The sequence below is a fragment of the Branchiostoma belcheri genome, unplaced genomic scaffold, assembly GCF_001625305.1.
Source record: "Branchiostoma belcheri isolate BF01 breed outbred unplaced genomic scaffold, Haploidv18h27 scaffold1, whole genome shotgun sequence".
NCBI lineage: Eukaryota > Metazoa > Chordata > Leptocardii > Amphioxiformes > Branchiostomatidae > Branchiostoma > Branchiostoma belcheri.
In genome coordinates, this window is record NW_017802379.1 from 2,186,641 (window position 1) to 2,203,860 (window position 17,220).

General features: G+C 41.5%; 2 protein-coding genes and 1 long non-coding RNA gene across 3 annotated transcripts; all 3 read left to right on the plus strand.

Annotated features, from left to right (window-relative positions):
• The first annotated feature begins 31 nt into the window (after positions 1-31).
• On the plus strand, positions 32-8,771 carry LOC109465360 (tRNA (uracil-5-)-methyltransferase homolog A-like). The gene is made up of 20 exons (XM_019762575.1): positions 32-128; positions 1,655-2,140; positions 2,441-2,529; positions 2,740-2,815; positions 3,020-3,071; positions 3,320-3,395; positions 3,810-3,959; positions 4,291-4,339; positions 4,530-4,593; positions 4,867-4,902; positions 5,205-5,275; positions 5,412-5,558; positions 5,703-5,806; positions 5,958-6,006; positions 6,141-6,201; positions 6,446-6,567; positions 6,674-6,749; positions 7,004-7,120; positions 7,340-7,436; positions 7,703-8,771. Exons 2-20 carry the CDS (start codon positions 1,742-1,744, stop codon positions 7,833-7,835), a joined length of 1,968 nt encoding a protein of 655 aa, XP_019618134.1. The 5' UTR covers positions 32-128; positions 1,655-1,741; the 3' UTR covers positions 7,836-8,771.
• Positions 8,772-10,228: 1,457 nt separating this feature from the next.
• Positions 10,229-12,779, plus strand: LOC109462194 (serine/arginine repetitive matrix protein 1-like). Its single transcript, XM_019758718.1, has 2 exons — positions 10,229-10,931; positions 11,116-12,779. Exons 1-2 carry the CDS (start codon positions 10,526-10,528, stop codon positions 11,886-11,888), a joined length of 1,179 nt encoding a protein of 392 aa, XP_019614277.1. The 5' UTR covers positions 10,229-10,525; the 3' UTR covers positions 11,889-12,779.
• Positions 12,780-13,545: 766 nt separating this feature from the next.
• On the plus strand, positions 13,546-16,976 carry LOC109466621. Its single transcript, XR_002140027.1, has 3 exons — positions 13,546-13,955; positions 16,408-16,542; positions 16,880-16,976. It is a non-coding gene; the product is annotated as an uncharacterized LOC109466621 (long non-coding RNA).
• Positions 16,977-17,220: the final 244 nt, after the last annotated feature.

The following is a 17,220-nucleotide window of genomic DNA, read 5'->3' on the forward strand; positions in this document are numbered from 1 at the left end:
GAGGCTAATTTTCCCATCATGCTCCGCGTGACCAAGATGGCGGCGCCCATGTAGAAAAATGCGGCTTGGTCCAAAATTTCCTTTGTCGTTTATAAAGCAGAACTTGGCTACCAGGATACCAGGTAAAGGTATGCAATTGATTAAGATTTGTTACAGTATGCTATCTTTGTAACAAACGCCACATAGTGATACATTTTTGTTTAAACAGTATTATGTTCTGGAGCCTAAACGTGTAACCATCTGATCAGAAAAAACTTTCATGAACTAGTCGTCACTGTGGAACTACGTATAACTTTGCATGCTTCTTCTTCTTCTTCTTCTTGCGTACTCTCTAACCACCCCTACTGGGGTATCACTGAGAGGGGGGGGGGTGCGACGGACTATGGCTGCGCGGCCAGAAGCCCGGCCTTGAAGGCCTCCACTGTCTGGGCTTTTACAAGCTGGCCCGGTAACTTGTTCCACTCATTTATCGTTCTTGGAAAAAAAGAAAATCTAAAACAGTCTGTTTTGGCAGGTATTGCTTGATACTTATATTCATGACTTCCTCTGGTACGCCTATGGGCAGGTTTGAGGTATTGTTCCATTTGAATATTAATATGTCCATGAGCAATTTTATATAAAGATATCAAGCGAGCGGTTCTCCTTCTGTCAACAAGTAACGGCCACTGGAGGCGCTTTAGCATGTCAGAAACACTGCTGGTATAGTCATAATCATAATCACTAACAGCCATTCGCGCCGCCCTTCGTTGGACTCGCTCCAACGCCTGGGAACCACCGATGGTGTGGGGATCCCATACAGTCGCACAGTACTCCAGGTGTGGGCGTACAAGTGTTCTGTAGCATGTAGATTTGACACGAAGAGGACAGTGCGAAAGGTTACGGCGGATGACTGCCAGTATCCTATTAGCTCTACCAGTGACATAATTTATATGTGTGTCCCATTTCATATCCTGTGATAGTTGGACTCCAAGATATGGATGGGTTTTAACACTAGTAAGATTTTCTGAACATAAACGGTATTGTGTAATAATCGGGTTACGCTTACGAGTAATATGAAGTGTGTGGCACTTTGAGGGGTTGAAGGACATTTGCCATGTGTCCTGCCACCGGGTCAGTGCATCGAGATCTTTTTGTAGATCAAGAGCATCTGAGGGTTTTTCAATAACCCGGTACAACAGGCAGTCATCGGCAAACAAACGCACACTAGAGGTCACAACACTCGGAAGATCATTGATATAAAGGAGAAACAAAAGCGGACCCAAAACAGTGCCTTGCGGTACTCCAGACACTACCTTGGCGGGCTTAGAGGCCACACCATCAAGGACAACTGATTGGGTTCTTTGAGTGAGAAAAGCTTGCAGCCATGTTAGTAATGTTTGCAGCCATGTTAGTAAAGCATGCGATGTTTTAAGTCCACAGTTTTCGTGCACGTGGTGACAAACTCATTATAACAAGGAGCTTAAACATCAAGATTAAACCCACAATTATTTGTTCTATATTGCATATAATTTGCACTTGTATGTGTCTTGTATCAACATTTTCTATATACAAAGCAAATATACACTCTAACATTTCACCTAACTAATTCTAAATATATAACATAAATGCTGCGAATCTAAACATTTTATCTCAGTACATTTCTCTGGAATTGCAGGTGTAAATTGACAGCCAGCTACATCTGCGACACAAGCAGCAGTCCAGATATTTCATTCCAATCGCAGCATCATATGAATGAATAAAGATGACAGACACACATACAACAGTGGGATCAGACCTACCAAGTGAGACAGTTTCTGGTGAAGGGACCATCTCAGAAGATCAAACATTACTCCAGAAAAATCAGGAAGAGGAAGAAAATACAAACAAAGCAAATATCTGCGATGATCCCGACTCAAGCAATGAGATGAAAGATGCGGGAACTTGTAAGGAAAAAGACGACTCCGTAGATAATGTGACAACCAATGAAAGTGCTGCTGTCAGTTGCCATGGAAACCAGGTTCCAAAGAAAGAGGGAGGAGAAGGTGAAAGGTCAAGTGCATCAGGTGACCTGGACCCATATGCTTATGCAAAAGATGGGAAGTATACAACTGAGAACTTCAAGATAGAAGTGAGGAATCTGCCCAGGTATGCTGGCTTTGCGGTGAGTACTTATCTTTAGATATTTGCACTATTAAAGTTTGAGCAAGGAGGTTATATGAGGTTTCATCTGTAAAAAGTTGTCTTTGATTGACTTCTATTGCTTCAACCACAAGCTGAAGGATACCTCAAACTAACTGTTTACTGGCCACGGACAAAATTTAAGTACATTTCATAGTACTTCTTCAAGTATGATCATCACTAGATGAATTTGTACTTTTTGCAGGGAATGTAACACTGGTGTATGGGAAAACTATAAGATATATGATATACAAATAAACATGTTTCCTTTAATTTTTCTCAGCAATTCAGGAAGCGTATGGTGAACCAAGGACTGACGCCACACAAGGTCAAGATCATCCAAAGAGACAACATTGCATTTGTAGCCTTTAGGTAAGTTTCAATCAACAACAATATATCTATGTGTGAATATCCAACTCATACTTATAGTGACAGACACAATCTTAAGGGCAGTAGTGTCAACCAACTTACTGTCAGATGGTGCTATGGTGAGAATAATACAGTCTCAAATGTGACTGTTATGTCAAAAGAACTTTGATATATACCAACCTGATGAAACTACTCTTTTTGTTTTATTCCCAGATGTGAGGAGGACAGACAGAAGGCCTTGGAGGTGTTAAACTCCCACGTATGGAAAGGATGTTCACTGTCAGCCTCGGTCAGTGACTGGTTAACTTGTTGTCTTTAGACACAAAAGTATTGGCAAAATCTGTCTAGCTCACAAATTGGGAAGACAGGTCTGAAGGGAAAAGTATGTACATGTACATGTACCACAGGGAAGAATGTGGTGTAACTGTTCATTACACTGTACATGTATTGGCTTTATTACTATGATCATTTACTCCATATCTTTTATCTGTAGAAAAGCAACCCAGCAGCTGACCCACTGGTGAAGAAGAGGAAAGAAAGAGAAGGTAATCATAGTTCTTCATCATGTATAAAGTCTTGCTCATATTCTACTAGACCAGGTAATGCCAACTCTTGTAATTTTACTGTGCACCCTTTTTGTTTTACTAAGACTGCAACATAAAAAAAGTGTTACCAAGCCTTGTGTTAGTTAAATTTCTTCAATTTTACCAGCTTTTCATACTGTGGTGGCCCAAGGGTACCCAGTGGTTACCAGGAACAAACATTGAACCCTCATCAACCTGTTTTTTTTTAGAGTCTGGAGCTGGAAACAGCCAGAAAAGGTCCAGGGGAAATGATGAGGATGATGAAGGCTTGTCTGTTGAAGATAGGTGAGAGCAACGTTGGAAATTATTATTGTAGGTTTTTGTTTATGGCAAAAGATAAATGGCAACAGCTTGTTATGCATATAAGGTGGTCTGAGCATAACATATGAATACTTTATAACCTGCGTTTTATTATACATCATTGTCAACCTTTGTATTGATTGTGCATTCGTGGGTTGATTACCAGGATGCTGGGCTACTGGTGTCATTAGGTCAGGAAAAAAATGCTGAAATTTTCCTTGATCATATATGGTATTATTGTGGAGAATAATAGATAAAGTTTCCACTGTTGCAGCAATAACAGACATCTGTTTAATCAAATTTTTAAGTTTCCGAAATTATTGTGTTGGGTGTAGTAAATTTGTTGAATCAGAACAAAATATCAGTATACATTGTACTAGTAATTTATTTCCCCTACAGACTCCTGCTAGCGGTGACCCCCCTGTGGAACGTACCATATGAAGAACAGCTGAAGGACAAAACTGAGAGTCAGAAGACTGTTCTGGGCAAACTCAGCCGAGCCATCGAGAATGCCAACCCTGGCCTGGGGTCATGGGTTATACAGCAGAGGTGAGAAAGGAAGCAATGTCAAGTGTGTGTCAAGGTGCTAATTGTAAGATTGTAAGAGTCGATTTCCTGTTATTTTTGTTGAATCAACCCCACGGCAATGCATGATTATGTTCAGGAAATGAAAATGTGTCCTTAATGCATCATAGGATTGTGCAGAAAAGCAGCCAGTTTCTTTATTCATGCCTGGCGTTCATTTATTGATATCACCAAAATATAAGTGGACCATAAGTGGACTGCTCTAAATTGAGTCTATGAAATGGAATTATTGCATTGTGAATTAATGACAGAGGTAAGATCTGATGACTTATGTACTTCCTGTATTTTCTCCCAGAAAACAGTATGACAACATGTGTTGTAAGCTGGAAAACATCACACCTTCGGTAAGTGCTAACATGTAGAAAGAAGTTAAAAATCCTGTTATAAGCTATTTTATGACAGACCTCGTGTGTTTGGCAATGTAGCGGTCAGCTATCAAAAGAAACATTACACTGTAATGTTCCCTTTCAGATTTGGCTTGCTCTTAGTCACAGATTGTATTAATGTTCTGTATCCATTTTTTGTCCTGTTCAGCCCATCCTGAACAACTACAGGAACAAGAATGAGTTCAACATAGGAATCAGCCCAGAGGGAAAAGGTAAGATTTCCATTGTCTTTTTTTCTCAAGATATGGTACACTGTGGTCCACTGTGTAGGGTAAACTTGGCATATAAGGAACAGAATTAAAAAGAAATTCAAGCAACTTGAAAATTATTTTTGTACATATTTGTCCATGGATCATAAGCTAAAACTGTGATTCTGTCCATTTCTTGAAATAAAGGACATATTTCTGTTGATATTTGATTTGTTAACAGCTCTAAGCCTATAGAATAATGCAATCTGTAACTTTTACATAATTTTCTTTCTGCAGAGAAAACCATTGGGTTCAGACTGGGAAGATATAAAGGTGAGTTGTTATGTAGGGATTCAAACCAAGAACATTTGAATTCAGAGTCAACGACCCTAACCACAAGGTCGCCATGTCACCTTACAGGAGGACACACTGTCCTGCATTCCAGTACTGGTGCTCTGATTGATGGACACCATCAATTATAGTAGAAAACATTACTTCTTCATACCTGAAAACTGGAGAGACAATTTTAGCTTCATGCAGTTTGTAGTCAACCGTAACATACATGTACATGTAGTTAACATACATGGAAAGTTCATTAAATGTAAAATAAACTAAATACTCTACTGTTGTTCTAGGTGGCAGCTGCACAGTTGCCAGTCCCTATAACTGCCCCAATGTCCCAGAGACAGCCAAGGACATGGTCAGGGTACGTACTGAGACATGAGACCTTGGGCTGGCTACATGTACCTTTCTTTTGAACTTTTTTGAAGCTAGATTTTTTTATGGCTGGATGCTCTTCCTAATGCCAAAAGGATAGTTAATTTGATACCCCCTTTCTTCAGATTTTCCAGACCTATTTGGAACAGTCCACTAGGAGCGGTTACGACACAGAGAAGCACCAAGGTCACTGGAAACAGCTGACTGTCAGGACCACCCAGGGGTCAGAGGTCATGGTCATGCTGCAGTTCAATGTACAGGACCTTTCAGAGGTCAGGAACAAATTCATTTTAAACTTCAGCAACTTTGCATTGTTTTAATGTGTGTTTCCTCAATATAGTGAAAAAAATCCTTCTTTTGTGTCAAATTTTAGAATGAATGTATAAGCTGACTATTTGATTAACAAATGCCTTTAGGAGGAGATTGAGAAGGAGAAGCAGCTTCTACAAGACTACTTCAGCACAGGGCCAGGGAAGGACTATGGTATCACATCACTGTTCTTCCAAGCATGTAAACAGAGGTAAGGATGGGCACTGGTATCACACTGAAGTTCGGCATATAGGCACGTGATTGTGAGAATGGACCAAGATAGTCCTGCTTTAAAACTCTGCTTTTTTATCTTATCTGGAACAATAAAGAAATAATTTCCTAAAATTATTCTATTTTTGTAGGAGACCTGGAGATGAAGAACCATCATATCAACTCATCTTAGGGAAAGAGGTAAAACCATGATGATTATAGAACATCTTATTTATATAACTCTGTGGTCCATCTCAATTTATCATATACCTAATACATTATGCAAAAGTATGAATTGATGACATGTTTTGTATCAATATTTGGTTTCACTTCAGTTCATTCAGGAGAAGTTGTTGGATATGACCTTCAGAATTTCTCCAGATGCATTTTTTCAAGGTAAGCAGCGATGTTCTATCTTAATAAGTTTGCTAGGCTTGATGTACATTTCAACATTCATCACATCAGCTGAACCCTCCACATCAGCTAACATATATTCTGTCTTTTTTTATGTCAGTCAACAGTAACTGAATGATCTAGAAACTATAATTATAGTGGCATAATAAGAAAATAAAGAAATGTTCAGAAGAGTAGACCTTGTGCAGCTGGACAGCAGTTGTGACCTTACTTTCCTCCTTGTTAGTGAACACCCTGGCAGCAGAGGTCCTGTACTCTACTGTAGCAGACTGGTGTGACTTCACAGAGAACTCCACTGTTCTGGATGTGTGCTGTGGTACAGGCACTATTGGACTCACCCTGGCAAAGGTAAGAAGTCCTTTCAATGTACCCGTAACTAGAAATTCTTACTTTTATTGTTTTATTTCCAGTGTTTGATGTGACTAAATGTGTCCCCCGGCCCCTGTTGTTCCAGCATGTGAAGAAGGTGATAGGTGTAGAACTGTGTCAGCAGGCAGTGGAGGATGCCAAGGTGAACGCCAACATCAACGGTAAGACCACGTCCACCATACCATTCCTGTAGTACTGCTTCATAGCATGGATACCATTCTGTTTCACTCTTTGCTCCAGTCCACTCTTCACTTCTCTGAAAAATACTCTGGCACTGGTTGACTATTGTTTGACGTTTCTAAAATATGAGGGGAGTTCTGGTTGAGTCCTCCTGTGTATTAGCATTATATTATATGAATTATAACATACTGTGGTGTAGTTGTCTGTTAAGCTATGTTGTTGTTGTTTGTTACAGGTATAGAGAATGCAGAGTTCCTGTGTGGAAAGGCAGAAGACATCCTGCCAGACCTGGTCAGGAGGCTGTACAATACAGAGCTGGTAGCAGTGGTAGACCCGCCTAGAGCAGGGCTACGTGAGTACTGACATGCTGCTCACATATCTTTTTCTGTAGAGGGTAATGAGCTGATTTAGTTCTACATTAGTCCTAGCTGATGTGCTCTGATTAAACACAGAACAAGATTGGTGTATTGTGTGTTGAGTATACTAGATTTGCAGTTTTATCCATTTCTACAATCGTTGTTCTGACGAAGTTGTTACTTGTTAGACAATTGTCTCTTCTATATTTTTCCAGATTCCAGGGTTATATCTGTCCTTAGGAAGTGTTCCAACCTGACTAAGCTGGTGTATGTATCCTGTAACTCCCAGAGTGCCATGCCAAACTTTATCGAGTGAGTATCTATGTCTTTGTACCTGAGCATTGTACTACATAACAGTAAGTTATGTATTAGACACTTTTGGAGATAGGATTTTGTGATAGATATTCTCAATGTGGGAAAAAGTGGGAGAATAAGATGAACTGAAACATTATACCGTGAAAATTGGTCATTGGTTTAAAGTTTTTTTACAGAAATTTTGAAGATGTTCTCACAAGTGTTTAACATGTTTATTACATGTATGTAACCATGGTGATGACCTAGGCCTGTTTTCTCCCCAGCTTGTGTCGACCGACGTCTAACAAGTTTAAGGGCGCAGCGTTCCGTCCCGTGCGAGCCGTGCCTGTGGACCTGTTCCCTCACACCTGGCACTCCGAACTTGTCATACAGTTTGAGAGGTCCCAGTCAACATGAAGTCTGTCTGTATCACCCTTCAAACCTTGGAACTACTGGACATCTTCATATTATGTTTGCGGCATCCATCCCATTCTTACATGTATTCCGTTCTGCATACAGAATTATTTTAGAGCAATATTGATGTGTAAAAAAAAGCTCATTACACCACAAACATTATGTTCTGTTCTACTAAAACTACTGTTTCAACTGCAAAATAAAGATACAGTAAAGTTTTTTAAGTCTTAAGATTTTTGTTTAAAAATTTGAAAAATTTAGTGCTACAAACTTAATTTACACTGCATGTATAGATTATTCCTTTCTACCTGTAACTGGGTCAAAGTTCACATGGAACTGTCCATAGTATTAAGTACAGTCTGTGTTCTTACAATTACAGCTGTTTACAAGATAATATGTACATTACCGTTTTTATTGTTCTACACCATTGTTATTTTAATTACAAACTGTATTGCTGTATGAAGTATTGCTGCAAAACCTAGCATGCTGTAGTGATAAAATGGTAGACCTTGTGTACTAGTATCTCGGGGTAATTTTCGTCGTGTATAATTAAGGGTAATTATACCTGCTAATAAAAGACTCCCATGTCCTGAAATGTAGAAGAAACCACAAATCTGGGGTGATGGTAGTTGATGCTTTCCTTATTTCAGCAGGAAATGTGGTTTTGATGAATGTTCTTGTGTTATATCATAGTCTTTAACATCCTGATTCTTAATTAAACACTTCCAGACCTCCCAGCTGGCATTCTTTGTTGATACATATAAGCTACAACTAAGACTATTTAACCCAGAATCCACCATTATGGATACATCAAGCACAGGCAATTATTAGACCAAAATTTGTTGAAATGTTTCTACATGCAGTTCATGGCAATTTTTGTGACCATGTAAAAGTTCCCTTTTGAAGTTTCAGCCCACATGTAAACATATGGCCAATTAAAACGGATGTACAAGAACAGGTGTATGTAGATGGTATGTAGTCGAATTGCCCTGTGTAGGATTTAATGACTGTTGTATTGAACACTTTCGAACCCACTCAAGTGTAAATAAAATGCTCTGACGTGTGGAAACGGAACACAAAACCCGTCTGTGTGTGAAGGACATTTAACAGAATGACCCGCCACTCAGACCTTAATAGCATGTTTCCCACATTTACCTAGCAACATGCAGATATTCCCACATGAGAGGCTGTCCCCCAGGGTAAATGCCTGCTGACCCGTGCTGATATGTCTGTCACGCCCGGAATGTCGCCCGGTCACTGACGGACCGACGTTACGTACTGTCCCTGTCCCGTTTGCGTCACGCTCTGACGCGCTTCCAATGCACGTCCCTACAGCGTCGAGGTAAAGTGGTCGCCAAGCCGTCGACGAATTCGGTCGAAGTTGATCGCCAGTACGTCGCCGAATCGACTCGGAAGCACCAGAGAACTGCGTTTTTTTTGTTTTTTTTCAAAGTTTACCTGGGAATCTATTCTCACGTTGGACCGGGCTCGGTGACCTGCAAACATCGGTCAATCCCTGAAAATCGCGCAGTGGTGAGGAAGACACCAGCCTTTATTCTGTTGTGCCAGGCGCCCGCTTAAAACCTCGACGACAACGTGGTGTATAGTCAGTTGAAAGACGTACAAAAGGAGGATATATACATCAAGTGCTGTGGGCTGTTTGGCACGATTGAAACGGGCGGGGTTCTTGGTATGGCGATATGAAGACAACAAACATTACCTGAGGGCGCTTTGATCTGACTAATGCCTTGACATTAGGAGGTCTGTTCTATTGAGTGGGGAAAACAGCTATCATCGCCAGCACTCAGGATTCATTTTGCCTAAAATTACCTCACATAACCTTCCTGTTACAGGCCGAATCGGGCTCCACGCTTTCAAGAAGGCTACACACTTCTGTCTGCCGTTGATCTGAAGCAATCGTTGGACGGAAACTGTGCCCACCACCCTCAGCACAAGTTGAGTTCGCCGATACATGTACGTAACGAGGAGTAACCACACTACAGGGTTTGTCTTCAGAATCTACGTAACCAGTCTAGTTGTTAATGTAGAAACGGAGCTATATGAGATATTGAGAATATTCCTTCTCCAAAACAAGAACGTTGCGACGATCTTCGAACCTGAACAAGCGACTTCTCACTTCATAGTCACAGCTGTTGATTCTCGGAACTGTACGTGTAATTCTGACTACACGGATTTGTGTCTCAGAGGTGTGAGGACTACAGATTACATGTTTATTCTCTCACAACAAAACCTGCGGCAGCCCTCAACAAAGTCATAGTAATCCTGTTACCACAAATATAGTCATCTTACGGAAAGATACGTTCAGTCAATTTCGTGCGGTCTTGCCAGTTTTTTAATGATTAGTGGGTCCTCTGCCATTTCAGACAACAACAACAACAACACCTGAGACCTGTACAATATGATTTAATATTGCACCTCAGCCAAGGTGCTTACAAGGACGAATGACTAGACGGCTCTGTGTTCAATCGTTTCAAATTCATTTCAGGTCGAAGACATTGTTGTCGTTGCGGTCTTCGCTGACAGTTTCCATTGAACAGTGCGTGTACGTGCTTTTCATTCATTCATCAACCAGGCTATAATAGTTGTCGGGTACCTTGCACAATTGAGGGCGTTTCCGATCCCCCGACAGGCCTGTCACCTGAGTTCTATAAAAACGTTAGTTGTTCTTCAAAATGAGTCGCAAAAGCAAGAAAGAAATTGGGCCTCTAGGTGGAAGGCCGTTTCCCTTCCTCATGAACGATGAACAAGTCGAGGCCGAGCTGACCGCCCTGCAGAGAGAGCGGGAGAAACTGATGAAGAAGAAGAAGGTTCTGGAGTTACGACACGAGGTGGCGAGGCTACAGATGGAGGCGGACTCGTCCCAGCCGCCTCCACCGCCTCAGCTGCACCGGTCAGCATCTCAGGGGCAGAGGAGGGAGTCCAGACGGTACTCCAGTTCAGAGTCGAGGCGCCAGGGGGAGACAAACACAGTGGTCTACAACAAGAAACCCTCCCCGGACATAGAAAGGTCCAACAGAGAGCCCAAGACTCCTCCCAGGACCACCCCTGATGTCACACCTGAGTTCAAGAACCCACCAGGTTTGTAAGAACATTCCTGATAGGCAGGTAAGGTGACGGAATCACACAGCGGTGACTTTCAACTTCTGTAAATTTAAGTTTTTAATTGTGTACCATTTAACTTTTGTGCTCCGATCATGCCAAGATATCTGTTTCTTTGTTAAATTACGCTCATAAGTTGAATATTCCCATTTGAATATTACAGGTATAACAGTCCAGCGGAAGAATTCCAGGGCATCTAGATCCAGCACGTCAAGTCGTACGGAACCCCCTCCTCCTGCTCCTGATCGCGATACCCCTGTCTTCAGAAACCCGCCTCCTTTCGACCTTGTCGGCATGGACACCCTTCGCGGAGCACCGCCGGATATGGCCCCGGAAGTGTTCCCTCCGGAGGGGTCAAGGTCAGGGGAAACTGTGACGTCACCAGAGACCAGTTCAAGTGCCCATTCCAAGCAGAAGGAAGAATTTCTCCGAAGGAGGAAAGAGAAGAAGGAGGGTTCCTCTTCCCGCCATGGCTCGGTCCGATCCACGACTTCGTCTGTGAGACGCTTCAGCGACCTGGGTCACCAGCCTCGGACGGGGACGATGTCGTCTGTCCGGTCGCACAAGGACGTCGGGGGGTCCCCGGTCGCCCCTCCCCGCCACGGCAAGAAGTCTGACCCCACCAGTCCAACATCGCCCGGCCAAACGGCACTGTTCGACTTCACCCAACCGTCCGGGTCCGTACGCTCAAGAACCGGAGTCCCCGCGGCGTCTGCTGGCACACCCCCTCCTCCCCCACCGCCTCCCCCTCACCCCTCCGCACTCCCTGCCCCCTTAGTAATCCAAAGCGGTGCACGAAGGACAAGTTCTGAGCCTGTCCAGAGAAACCACGTGGTTGTTCCGGATTACGGAAGAAATCCCCCGCAAAGTCCGGAGGGTGCGGTCAGCCTGGCAGACTTTATCAAACAAGCCGGAGTGAAACATCAACACAAGTAGCTATATAAACTGTAACGGTCAGACTCTAACACCATTATCAACAGCAATTCTAATATTTCTCAACTACCTCCTATGAGTCAATTGTCTCGAAGTTGTCAAATCCTTACACAATGTTATTAATTGGAGAATCCTCTTAACATTTAAGAGTTAATTGTGTACATCATCGCTATTTTACTACTATGGTTCTCAACATGCGGTTATGTTTTGTTATTTTGATATGATATGATAGTGCTTACTAGTTACAATCATACCTTTTGTAGTATTTACATATGTAACTAATGCATTGACTTTCATCAATTTGTTGATCTTTTTGTGTTTTTTTATGACTTCTCTTGTAAAAAGTACTGAGTTTGGAACGAGCAAGTACTTTTGGGGTATGGAAAAATAACTTGAGAATGTTCCTATTGCGATAGAGGACGACAGCAAATAGATAAGGCATTAACTGGCTTCGCCCCTAAGTCGTCACCAAAAAACATGTCGAAATGAAAACAGATTCTGCCGCCATTTTCTCCACCCCTCACGATTATTTCTGGTTTATCCCTATCTCTGTAAGCTATTTATGAAATGATGAACACACTCTTCATGTGATAACTATGAAAAGTATGTTTTATTACAAAATTTGATACCTGTATGAGTCGGCTTTGTTCATTTTGTATTCAGCTCTACATTTATGGCATGCAGTTCTACATTTAGCCGCAATGTGACGCTTTATATGTTCAACATTGACAGGAGACAGTCGCGCTCTAATGTCTTGCCTCCGAATTCAAAGTCACACTTTTCACATACCATATAGCCAGCTAGCTCCTAAAATTACGCATATATAATCCCTTTCACAATAGATGTGGTTAACCTACATGAAATGCCAGTTCATTCCAGTATGAAAGTTTTCGTTGATGACCGTACTAGTATTCTATGTTGTAAATAACGTTATATATAAACAAAAGGCAGACATTGGTGATTGTTGGAATATGATAATACAATACAACGTATTCATACATAATGACACAATGGATTAGTGCTATTTCAGACAATAAGAACGTTACACGAATGAGGTTATGGTACCAGTCACGGAATATTTCTTTATGTCTGTGACCCATGGGACCATGCTTAAAGGTCGGAAATACCAGTACCGTGATTCTGTTTAACTAGGTTTTCCTTTTTACTATTATATAATTTGTTTTCTTATCCATCCAAACACATGCATCATGTGCTGGACGAATATCAGCAGCCATGGTCGCAAAACAATTTGACGACTTTAGATCGTAATTTTATCCAAAAGTGTATATTTTGTAACAGCAGACGAAACCACTATTTTTCCAGTTGCTCCAAATCTAATGAAACCATGCCATCTTGCCCATTGGGGTCGAAATTGCTACCCTCTACCAGACATGTTGGTTGCTAATAGTAGTAATTATAAGCTGCATAAATTGTAAGAGCTAGAGTAACGCCTTGCAACCCACTGTGGCAAGTTATTCCGTCTATATTTCCCAGCAAATTAGGAGCCAATCGGAGTCTACGAAAGTACCTAAATAGACAGGGGTGTTCCCACGTACAGCTCCGTCAGAAGTGACGCATGTGTGTGTGGCCCTCCTCACACTTTGTGATACCTCGGGGTGACCCCCACCCGTCCAACCTGTTCTGTCAGTCTGAAGGGGTCACCCACCCGACTGAGCCGACTGGATTCTGCGCGGTAGAGATTCAGCCCAGTGTCCTGGGGACGAGCGCCGGTGGTCAGGGGCGACTGGCAGACGACTTGGGACGAATTTTCACCTCAGATGATCTAAAACGTGAACGGTCTGACAGAAAAGATATTTTCCGTGTCGGGAAGATTTCTTACCGTAGCACCGAGTTTATAGATGCGATCCATCGTATTATCAAGACAACTCCAGCGATAAACAAGTGACTGTCCCGTATCGGGGCTTCGTGATTTGACAACAGACACCGGATCATCAATCGTGTCGGATATCAACAAACTGAGGGGAATTTTCCGAGTGATTTGTACATGGATACACGTTTCTAAGGCAACGTTAATAGGTGACGTCATTTTCAGACGACAGTACAAGAGAGGTAAGACATTTTAGTCTGTGTTTATGAGGCGATACGGTAGCTTTACCGTGGATAGAGTTACACAACGGTGAAAGTAGACCCGAGGATTTGTCTGCTGTAACCATTGATTGCACCTTTGCAGTGGCTTCGGGCCAGTGTCGTTCTACTTTTGGGACAAGCGGATATCTGACTGAAACCTGTCTGTATAGTATACAACTAGTGGTTCCTATGATTATTGGCATCTTTGAATTCAGAGAAAAAAGTCATTTGGCACAGTAAAGATCTTTTGGTAGTATATCTGTTTATAACAAAAGACAAGAAAACAACACCATAGACTATGTTTAGTAAACACTGCAATGTTGAATTTCGTGCGCATCGAGTATTAGGTGTTTCGAATGTTGTGTTACATGCAGTCTAACTAATAATTTCCATTCAGTGCTAAAATTACTACACGAAGGTCGTGAGAAAGGTCACAGGAAAGACACCTAGATTTTACTAGCTAATGACGTCAAAAAATGGCTTCTTATAGTTCAGTGAACCAATGACATGGGAACATGGCTTAGAACCCCAAAAGACACTTCAGTACTTATATATAACAACGCTATATTTGGAATTTTGAGGATGTGCTTTCGAATGTTTTATCTCATCTTTTTATCTTATTTTTCTATGTATAATGATTACTCGTTAGCATATAATGTTATCATTAAGATGTCACTCAGCCGGTAAGCGACGAGATATACTTTCATAACAAACAATTCATTCATTCATTCATTCATTCATTCATTCATTCAAAAGCCATTCATGTAAACGGCACTGAAAAAGACTTTATGTACATGGTAGTCGTTATTTCATTGAAGATCAAACGTTCTTTAGGTTATTCAAACTGGTCTTTGTTCAAACACTCGTCCACGTTAAGAACCGTACTATCCCGTCTGATCCCTCCATTGTGTAGGCCAGGAATGTGTTCATGTGAAGGTTTGGCTGTACTTTTAAAGCAGCGCGCGCCTTAGGGCGTACATCTGAAGATGTAAGGTTTAAGAAAGGGATATTCTTTCTTCACGTTGACTACAGCAGTATCAGGAACGTGGCTGGCTTACCCTAGTCCTCACCAGTTTATTACAAAACTAGATTTAGATTTGAAAAAAAATTAAAAGATTTGATTGATTGACGAAAATTGCACAAAAGCGACAAACAATAGACGTCATTGTCATTGTCTTGTCTATGATAATACCTTAACTGTATAATACTGACGTTCATAGACTATCTACACTGGTGCCACGAACCAATTGTAACCTAATTGTGTACATCACTTATGTATCAGTGAAGGACACGGTGCTTTGGAACACAAATACCTGCATCTAAAGTAACACAATTGACCCACTTGGAACCATTTTAAGTTGGCGCCTCATGGACTATGGGTACTGATTTTGGTCCCTAGAAAAGTACATTGTTGATCCCTTGACTTCATTTTCTCATTGATTAACTTACATGAAGGACATTGTATAAATGTCTCTGTATAAGTTCCGGATTTTTTCTTCTTCTTCCTTTGCGAATTCGATGCCCACGTTCATGTCTGTGCTGAACATTCTGGCACGTCGAGGTCAGAGGTTTTTCAAATTTCCATGGTTGTAGCCATTGATTTTGTATTCATCTAGTACAGTGTAGATATTTTCTCAGTGTGTGAATGCGTGCAATGCCACCGATAACTTGTACATATCATGACAGTTTTACAATTAAAGGTGACACGAGCAATGAATATTTTATGCCCTGCACATGGAGGGGTTGGGACGGTATTGTTCTCAAGAAGCCTTCCCCTTTGGAACAACAAATCCTGATTTATCTGTCCAAGTATGGACCAGAATGTGGCACACAATGACACAGCAGTAGGGGTGTTGTACTTAAATTGACCTGGGTATAGAGGCTAGTGGGCCCGGCCATTGGCCTGGTGCACGTGGTATTTCTTCGTCGTTGGAATTTTAACAAGCTTGAGTAAAGGCTGTTAAGAAGTTTCTAAGTACTTCCCAACCTACTGTCGAAGGGTGATGATGATAATTAATGGTAGCCATTATAGTGATGATGATGACGTGATGGTGGTTGTGATGTTATGATGATGACAATGATGATGATGATGATGATATTGATGATGTTGATGATGGTAATGATGAAAAAAAGTTACATATATGCTGTTATTTGTTAGCAGATTCAGCTGCATGCGGACTTACACAAGTTTTAACTTGTCTAATATTATACAAGAACTCTATCTAGTACTACTGTATTGAAAAATATACAGAAAAGGATATTACTCTGGCATTTAGGATTCTATTTTATAATGTGTTATGAAGTGGTGTATACTTGGATTTTAACAAATGCAATGCCGCATCAGTTCAGGTAATATTGATATTATTCGTGTATGACCTGCTATGTCATTGGAAATAAAATCTGAATCTAATGTAGTGTATCCACGACTTTCCAGAAGTGTGAGGATGTTGCGCGGGAAGAAGAAAGGCGGGAAGACCAGTCCTGAGGAGGCGGAGTTGGACCGGGAGATCACCATCCTGCAGCATCAGAGAGACCGGCTGCTGAAGAGGAAACAGCTGGTGGATCTCAGGTACGTACGGCAGATGGGGGAGACAGTTTGGTACTGGCGATTGAAAGGTAGAAGAAGTCTCTGCCAACCCTTTCTGCGGAGTGGAAAAAGTAGATATTTGCCAGAATTTGGAAACTATTTTGCTAGAAGAGTTGGGCGGCTATTAGAGTTCAATTTGTCCAATAATATCATTTCCATTTAACCAATTTCTACCATTTTGTCAGCCCTTGAAGCTACGTATACAAGGATAATGAATGGGTTGTTAAATTGACGGAAGAAGTTTTGGTAGGCTGTAGTTTGTACCAAAGTAAGGCCACTTTTTCACAAGGTTATACAAGGCTCTTTATTTTTGTCCCAGGAAAGAGATCGCCATGTTGCAGATCGAGACAGAACAGCTCGCACAGGGACAGGGACCGGGACCGGGCGGGTCGGATCCTGACTTCGACACCGTGTCTCTGGGTAAGGAGCCACTTACTGTACCACACTATCACAGTGGGACGGACGGATACATAGGAAGAGTCATCCCATGCTCAAGTTACGAAAATGGCCAATTGAAAGTTCGAAGAAATAATATACCATTTGTTTGCCTACTACATCATCTAACTGTAGGTGTATAACGATAACCATAAACATTTTAGTTGCCTCGTCAAAAGCATCAAGAATGTATGAAAAACTGATATAAAATTTACCCACAGGATC

Excerpts from the sequence above, each read along its gene's own strand:
- LOC109465360 (XM_019762575.1), top strand. The coding sequence starts at position 1,742 with ATGACAGACACACATACAACAGTGGGATCAGACCTACCAAGTGAGACA. Across the intron at positions 2,141-2,440 it reads CCAGGTATGCTGGCTTTGCG|CAATTCAGGAAGCGTATGGT; the intron begins GTGAGTACTTAT and ends AATTTTTCTCAG. Across the intron at positions 2,816-3,019 it reads GATGTTCACTGTCAGCCTCG|AAAAGCAACCCAGCAGCTGA; the intron begins GTCAGTGACTGG and ends TTTTATCTGTAG.
- LOC109462194 (XM_019758718.1), top strand. The coding sequence starts at position 10,526 with ATGAGTCGCAAAAGCAAGAAAGAAATTGGGCCTCTAGGTGGAAGGCCG. Across the intron at positions 10,932-11,115 it reads TGAGTTCAAGAACCCACCAG|GTATAACAGTCCAGCGGAAG; the intron begins GTTTGTAAGAAC and ends TGAATATTACAG.